Source organism: Lactuca sativa, chromosome 9, assembly GCF_002870075.4.
Source record: "Lactuca sativa cultivar Salinas chromosome 9, Lsat_Salinas_v11, whole genome shotgun sequence".
Taxonomy (NCBI): Eukaryota; Viridiplantae; Streptophyta; class Magnoliopsida; order Asterales; family Asteraceae; genus Lactuca; species Lactuca sativa.
This window is the reverse complement of record NC_056631.2, coordinates 169661664-169670366: the sequence shown is the minus strand read 5'-3', so window position 1 is coordinate 169670366 and position 8703 is coordinate 169661664. Positions and strand designations below refer to the sequence as shown.

Genomic DNA, 8703 nt, shown 5'->3' with positions numbered 1-8703 from the left:
ATAAAAAAATAATCAATTTGATCGACATCCATTTTAGCATGTTATCTAAAGAACTTATTTATTTTTCATTTTTTATTTTAATGTATATGAAAAGAAATTAGCGGTCAAATTTTAACGTATTATATTTTATTATTCAAAAAGTTATTATATAATATTTGTTATCAGTTACGTATATTTTATGTTATTGATATCTTATATTAATGTCCTGTGATTGTTTTATATTTTGTTTTATTTACTCAACCCGTATGATATTATTGTACGATTTCTAATTGAATTTTAAAATGAAAATATATTGCTATAATAACTTGCCGCTTTAAAAAATTAAAAAACCATAAAACTTAGACAAAATTTGAATGAAAAATAGTTTTTATACAAAATTTGGGGCTTCGTTGTATTTAGATAGAAAAAAAAATTATATTTTGAAAAAAGAATTGTTCTTAAACTAACATAAAAAAATTCTTACAAAAATCAACCACATACGACTCCTTTACTCTATCTTTCTTTTGAAATTCGCCATTTTTGTTCCTCGAGCATTGTGGAGTATTTGTTTTGGCGAGTCTAAAACCGGATCTTGTATTTGCTTCAACTCACAGATTCCTTTACCTTCTTCCTTCAGATTCTTCAGTAAAGTTAACTGGTATTGAGAACATCATCACATCAGGTAAATCATCAACTAAACTCCCGTTAATCATTCACATTACCATGCGTATGATGTTGTAGTGGTTTTCCTGTTTCGATTTACCTTCTGCACGTGTTTTATGTATAATTGGGGTCTCATTCAGTTTGATTTTGTTTTTCTTCACTGTTCTTCTTTGATTTTGACGAGTTTGATTTGTCTTGTGAATAATGACGTTAGAGTCCTTTGTTGGCTTTCGAACAGTAAAAGAAGATCTATATGATAGGAAATAATGAACCACGAGTTTGTATTTTGGTCTTTTCATCATGTTTCGTATTGAGAAAAGTAAGAATCGCATTAATTTTTTCAACGATTGCTCTTTTTAGTACTCTTTAATGGAGGATTTACTTTCCTAATTATAAACTTCTTCACGAATCATTCAGCATTTGAACAGTTGAATTTTCCTTCATCCGAAACATGATTTACATGTTTTCCATTTCTATTTTGTCGCGTCAATGAAATTGAAGCATTCGTCCATTCACAAATCTGTTTCTTCCTTCTTCCTCCTTGATCCGCTTTAAAATTGCTTTTTCTACCACTTCCGCAGGTGTGTTGATGGTTGCGTGGATACGAAACATAAAACCTCCAGAAAAGAGATGAGAGAGAGGTCATCTGGTTTGATCATCGGGATCTCAATAGGAGTGGTAATCGGAGCGCTTTTAGCCATAATCGGACTACTTTGCTTCAGATATCACCGGAAACGACCTCAAATAGGCAACAGCAGTTCCAGGAGAGCAGCAAAAATCCCCATCCGTACAAATGGTGCTGATACTTGTACGATCTTATCAGACTCATCAATGGGGACAGAATCATCAAGAACATCTGTACAAACCGGCATCCCAGTATGGTTTAGTGGAGTAAAGAAGGGTCATGTAGTTGCTGCTTCAGGAATTCTTGAATATTCCTACAAGTAAGTTAAATCTAGCATCTATTATCTCATTTCTACTTCTCTCTCCTTTTCATCATCTTTTTCTTTTCTTGATCAAACAGAGATCTTCAAAAAGCAACCTACAATTTCACTTCATTGATAGGCCAAGGGGCATTTGGCCCTGTTTATAAAGCTCAAATGACTGCTGGTGAAGCAGTTGCTGTTAAAGTTCTTGCAACTGATTCAAAACAAGGCGAGAAAGAGTTTCACACAGAGGTATCATTATCAAACACCAACACCATTGAAGCATACATCAATTACATCTTAAATCTTACTCATGTATATTCTTTATAGGTTATGTTATTGGGAAGATTACATCACAGGAACCTTGTGAATTTGGTAGGATATTGTGCAGAAAAGGGGCAACATATGCTCATATATGTCTACATGAGCAAAGGGAGTCTAGCTTCACATTTATACAGTAAATCATCATCCAACTTTTTTTTTATAATTAGATACAATGTACTTTACACAAATCCATATATGACTTATTTTTTTACTTTTATTTTCAGGTGAAAACCATGAATTATTAAGCTGGGATTTGAGGGTTCAAATAGCTTTGGATGTAGCTAGGGGATTGGAATATCTCCATGATGGAGTAAGCTCATATTTTAATTTTTTAATTTTCATTTTCTTTAAACTTATATTATATCATCCAATTTATTGATTTATTTTATTTTTTAACTCCAGGCTACTCCTCCAGTCATACACAGGGACATCAAATCTTCTAACATCTTGTTGGATCAGTCAATGGGAGCTAGGGTTAGTTTTTTTTTTTTTTTAATTTTAATTTAATTTATTTACAAAGATATGAATTATGTTGTTTGTGTGAAATAGGTTGCTGATTTTGGACTTTCAAGGGAGGATATGATTAATAGAAATGCTTCAAATATACAAGGGACTTTTGGGTATCTTGATCCTGAATATATATCAACAAGAGCTTTTACTAAAAAAAGTGATGTTTATAGCTTTGGGGTTTTACTTTTTGAGCTTATTGCTGGAAGAAACCCTCAACAGGGTCTCATGGAGTATGTTGAGCTTGTAAGCTATTACCAATGATGACGTGGCAATATTTAAATACATAGAAATATAGTTTCATATGATATGGAATTGATTTATGAATTTAATTTAAATAATAATATATAGAAACTGTTGTGTAGGCGGCGATGAATACGGAGGGGAAAGTGGGATGGGAAGAGATAGTGGATTCTCGTCTGGAAGGAAACTTCGATGAACAGGAGGTAAACGACGTCGCAGCGCTTGCATACAGATGCATCAATCGTTCACCGAAAAAAAGACCTTCAATGAGGGACATCGTGCAAATATTATCACGTATTCTTACAACAAGACATAACAAAACCCATCATAGACGTGATTCTTCTGTCGCCGGAGATGAGATTGCTCTCAATGTCGATGAGTTAGGTCGCCGGAGTCCGATGAACAGCGAACATCGCCGGTTGGAGTCTGTAGATAGCACAGCCGACTCCCTTGAGCAAGTGTAAAATGACAAAATCATCCTTTTTTTTTTCTTTTAATTTGGTTTTGTATTATATTTTATAGTTTAGGTTTTGGTGTGTGTTGTGGGGGGTGTTGAGTGGGGAAGTTTGTTTTGCGTTTTGTAAAGTTTATGTTTCTTCTTGGGTTTGATCCTTGGTAATTGGTGTGGTCCAATTTTGTATAGTAATAGAAAATATTGGATACAAGAGTGAAAAACAGAAATGGAGGGGAAAAAAAAAAGGCTAGTTTTAATTTCTATTTTCGTGTTAATATATTTGATGTTTGGGAATTGACGAGCAATTTGGGTGTGTTTAGTAACGGGTTTTTGAACCTTTTAGTTTTTAAGAAAAAAAAAAGTACCTTTGGTACAAAAAAAAATTCTGAATCCAAAAGCGTTTTTTAGAGCTTTTAGGTTTTAGTTTATAGATAACTTTACAAGCTAACAATAATATGAATAGAGTTTTTTTTTTTTTTTTTTTTTTTTTTAATAATTATTTTACATATATGATATATATAAGTAACAAACAACTTGATTATATCACTCTCTATGGAACTTTTATAAAATTAAAATTTCTAACGTCAGGGTTCAAGTTAAATTAGAATAAAATTGTTTCAACCATTATAAAATATAAGTTTATAAAATTTATAAAGCTTGACTTTTTGTAATAAACAAGGAATATGAAAAACCAGGATTTCAAAATATAAAAATATGAAAACGTGACATTTGTTGAGAATATGAGCTTAAAAAATGTTGGACCTTGAACTAGACCTTGGACCAAAGGGTTTTACAGAAATTATTGGACCTTGAACTAGACCTGTTAAAGCTTACTAGGTCTAGGTCAATGTCCGGTTCCCGATTCTTGGACATAAAAGGGAGCATATAGATCGGATTGACTCTTGACCCGGACCTGTTTTATAAAAATTGACGGACCTTGGACTGGACATCTTAAGGCTTACCAAGTCCAGATCCAAGTCCGATTTTCAATCTGATCCGGTCCAAATGTTCTCTTTGTTTGTAAAAACCTAAATAAACCCATACCTATTTATACACAATATAGAGGGTAAAAAAGATCGATAAAAAGCCCAAGATCTCCTAAAGCGGAAATATAGATAAAGAAATTCAAATATGACCCATTTGAACAAATCCTTGTACAATATCATATTGGGCCTTATATGTTTTTCAAGTATTTTGGGCTCATTAAGGAGCCTGGCCCACTTATCTGATATCAAACTTTATCCTCTCTTGAGTCCTCCTGCTAGTTTCAGTCTCCATTCTCCAACCATCTATCAGGATAAAATTGCTCTGAAATCTGGTGCACCTTCGTTGAAGCAAATCGTTGGTAAAAATGGTGGCCATGGCTGCTCTACAGAGCTCATTTACCGCTCTTTCTCTCTCATCCAAATCCTTTCTCGGCCAACGTCTATCGCCGTGTCCTTCCTCACCTCTGGTACACCTTTTCTTCCCCTCAATTCTACTTTCTTAGCGAATTCGTTTCAGAAATGGCTCTGTACCTCGTAAAAATCTGTGAATCCAGCGTTTCATACTGTGTTTTCTGTTATAATTGTGTATATAACTATATATTATGCAATTATTACTTTTTGGGTGTCGAATTATTATCATCCTTTGTTGGCATTTGTGCGCAACTAGATTTGTTGTTTTGGTTTGAGGAATGTAATAGAGAAATGCTGCGAGATTGTGGTCATTTTCCCTTTGTGAAGTTTGTAAACAGTGACGATTTAGAAGCACTTTTATCCTTTAGAATTAAACGAAAAACAACATCTAAGTGTTACATTTCCGAAATGAATTCGTTTCAGCAAAATAATCATACATGCTTGAAATTTTCTGATACAAAACCACAAATTACACAATCTCCATGATTTCACAAGATTTGTAATCAATTTGTAGATTTTGTCCTCTTTCATGGATCTTTAACCTCCAGTTCCCCACCACTATCTTCAATTCTCCAGAGTTGACACAAATTCTAGGGCTCAAACAGCTATACTTTTTGTAAAATCAACAAAAGTTATTGATCTTGAATTTGATTAAACACATTGGTCTTACACCTACGTGTATTACACAAACGGGATGCTAAAAGATTAGTATAAGAAGCTTACATACAATTCATATGCAGGTGAAGTCTACAAAAGCACCATGTCCTCCTATCCAAGCAAAGGTTGGTATTAACTATCAATTAGTTTTTCTTCTTTTTTCTAATTTTGACTTTGCATAGAAGACATTAAGATACTTCTTTTGTAATTTCAAATTTAATTTTTGCAGCTTAAGAGATGGGAGAGGATAAAATGCAAACCAAACAGTCTTCCAATAGTGCACAAAATGCATGTGAAGCTTGGGGACACTGTTAAAGTAATAGCAGGACGTGACAAGGGTAAAATAGGCGAAATTACCAAAATTACAAAGCACAACAGCACTGTAGTTGTCAAAGAAATTAATTTGAAAACCAAACATGTGAAGAGCAAAGAAGAGGGTGAATCAGGGCAGATAATCAAGGTTCAAATTTCATATCCTCTACATAAACATGATATTGATTATTGAATTTATTATCAATAATTTAGTTTTATGTTTTGGGCACAGATTGAAGCGCCAATTCATAGCTCAAATGTGATGTTGTACTCAAAAGAACAAAATGTTGCGAGTCGTGTGGGCCATAAGATTTTGGAAGATGGTAAAAGGGTGAGATTTTTGGTGAAAACTGGGGAAATAATTGACAGTGTAGAAAAATGGAAAAAAGATATCAAGGAAAGAGAGAAGAAAACTGAAGCGATTACTGTTGCTTCATGAGTTTACAAAATCAACAAATTGTAATTGCAAATTATGTGCGTTTTCTTATATTATCAAAACTTCATGTTTGTAGCTTGTGAATTGTGATGTAATGATATATTTGGATTTTTGGGGTGTTTTTGAGTAGAAATTAGAGAAAGTCGATATTGAATTCTTTCAAATGTCAAATTGGAATCTAGTTTTCTACTCTAAAGTCCTTGAAGTTGTGAATTTGTAATGGGTTTTCTGTGAATCAAGTCATTTACTCTATTTTGGAAATGTGAAAAAAGAAGTCTTTGTATAGCCTAAGGTCCATCCAAGGAGTCTGGTTCGAAATTTCGATGTGTTTTGTATATGTTAACGTTTAATGAGAAGAGAGAGATTACATAGAATTAATTTTGTGTATCATGGTATTAGGGCGAGTCAACTATTTGGTTTCCTCCTCTTTTTGTCATCTATTTATTTATTGACTTCTCCATCCTTTTCTTGCTATGTGAGGCTCCTAATACCACAAAAACCTCAATGGTATCACAAACATACTCTCATACATACCTCTCTAGAATGATCTAGACCTCATGAATTAGGATGCATGACGTGAGTTATTTGAGACTCATTGTAACGGTTTTGGCGTCTCTGACCACCCTCATAAAAAATTGGTTGTCAAAATAATTGAACAGTTTCGAAATTTTGTTTTTACCTAAGCAAACTACTTTAGTACCCATTATATATAAACTAGTAATTGAGTTCGTGCTTTGCCATGAGTTTTTGTGTTTTTGTTGCTTATTAGGAACATATACGAGGAAAAATCATATTTTATATATATATATATATATATATATATATATATATATATATATATATAGACACACACACACTACAGAAACAGAAGATAATCACAAAAGTTTAGAAAATAAATAGGTAAAAGTGAAATTTTACAAAGTTAAAGAGATGGGATGAAAGTTATATTTTAAACAGTAAAGTGATTAAAAATATCATTATACAAAATAGAGAGGTTGCAGGTGACATATTATACAAAATTAATGAATTAAACTTGAACTTTCAGCATTAAAATACTTATACATTGTGGATAGGTATATGCACTTTTAACTATAATGTTTTATACTCACATATGAGATTTTGCATTTTGTATATATATTTATAATTTGTCTTTTTAAAATCATATTGTACAAAATAATTTAAGTGTTTGTTATTTTCTTAATTTTTCTTGGAAGCATTGTCCATGCTAAAAGCTCATTCGAGATCCTTTTTTGTTGAATCTTGTGTTGCCTTGCACCTTTTACGTTCATGAAATAGACAATTACATGCACTTCTGTGTACCTCTTTGTTGAATAATGAGGTTTATAAAGAATGTTAAGGTTGTTGTTGGAACCGACACCACAAAATAATGCATGTAAAATCCATAAATCTTGTGATGCCATGTCTTCAAGCATAATCGTCGGGTACTCATGATCACCTCTCGTGTGTTGACCTTACCATGAGATAAGATTATTCCTCCAAACTCAACGTGTAAAATCAGTTCTACCTAACATTTCATGAGAATCATGTGCGGTGTACAAAAGTTATATGTCTTATATCATTGGCCTATGCAAATATCATTCTCTCTCTCTCTCTCTCAATATATATATATATATATATATATATATATATATATATATATGGTAAAGTTCAATAGAGAACCATAATTATTGGTTCTTCAAGGAACCAAATCTTTTTTTCAATTTCTAGAGCTTATTCTTTATCGAAAAAAAAAATCTAAAAATATCTAAATTCATATATTAACATTGTGAATGTGAAAAATATTTTTCGGATTCACCGTGTGAATCCGGATCCACGTTGTGAATTTTCAAAGATTCACATTGTGAATTTGACGTAAAAAAAATCGAAATTCATTGGAAAAATGATAAAAGGTTATGTATTTCTGTATTTTTAGTTTTTTTTTTCTTTTTTTGATAAAAAATAAGTTCTAAAAGTTGAAAAAAAGATTGGTTTATTGGTTCCTTGGTTAATTATGGTTCTCTATTGAACCTCACCCTATATATATATATATATATATATATATATATATATATATATATATATATATATATATATATATATATATATATATATATATATATATATATATATATATATAATTACAAAAGAATTCTAGACTTCGATGTTCTTTTTAGATATATTCACACTTCAGTAATTGTCAAATATAAACCCATAATATAAAAGCAAAAGTAAAACCCAACTCATTTACAAAATCGTGTTCTTATTACTTCAATCAAACGAAGGCACACATTGTACATATATTATTCAAATATTTTATATACATATAGTATTTCACAAGAAGGGAACACAAATCAAAATACTTATATAATGGGTTATATAATGGAGAAAGTATTCCTAAAGGTAAAACCCAACTCATTTACAAAATCATGTTCTTATGACTTCAATCAAATGAAGGCATACATTGTACATATATTATTCAAATATTTTATATACATCTAGTATTTCACAAAAAGGGAACACAAATCAAAATACTTATATAATGGGGAAAGTATTCCAATCTCAACATTGGTATTTCTACAACATATGATCGATGATTCTCAACCAAATGAAACCAAAACGTTATATATAACTTATTTAATATGATATTAAGATGTTATGATGACCGATGACTTAATCATTAGTTGTCATTAGTGTTGTAAAAATCTCGAGTATGTCCCGATTAATCTTCGATTAGTCCTTAGTCATTACCGACTAGAAGGTGCCTAGCGATTAACCTTTGTTTACAAAATGGTCGAAGCAGTAGCA

The 8703-nt window shown here is 31.6% G+C and overlaps 2 protein-coding genes across 4 annotated transcripts; both read left to right on the top strand.

The window, feature by feature from the left end:
* The first annotated feature begins 460 nt into the window (after positions 1-460).
* Positions 461-3390, top strand: LOC111912723 (calcium/calmodulin-regulated receptor-like kinase 1). 3 transcript variants are annotated; one of them, XM_023908453.3, is made up of 8 exons: positions 461-661; positions 1224-1586; positions 1667-1820; positions 1899-2025; positions 2117-2202; positions 2295-2366; positions 2442-2645; positions 2765-3390. In XM_023908453.3, exons 2-8 carry the CDS (start codon positions 1273-1275, stop codon positions 3104-3106), a joined length of 1299 nt encoding a protein of 432 aa, XP_023764221.1. In that variant the 5' UTR covers positions 461-661; positions 1224-1272; the 3' UTR covers positions 3107-3390. The 3 variants fall into 3 exon arrangements, with proteins under 3 accessions (XP_023764221.1, XP_023764222.1, XP_042754155.1); XM_023908454.3 differs by lacking the exon at positions 461-661 and adding an exon at positions 818-961; XM_042898221.2 differs by lacking the exon at positions 461-661 and adding an exon at positions 994-1069.
* A 966-nt stretch (positions 3391-4356) lies between these two features.
* Positions 4357-6055, top strand: LOC111912724 (50S ribosomal protein L24, chloroplastic). The gene is made up of 4 exons (XM_023908455.2): positions 4357-4549; positions 5234-5275; positions 5380-5610; positions 5695-6055. The coding sequence occupies exons 1-4, from the start codon at positions 4448-4450 to the stop codon at positions 5899-5901; spliced, it is 582 nt and encodes a 193-aa protein (XP_023764223.1). The 5' UTR covers positions 4357-4447; the 3' UTR covers positions 5902-6055.
* Positions 6056-8703: the final 2648 nt, after the last annotated feature.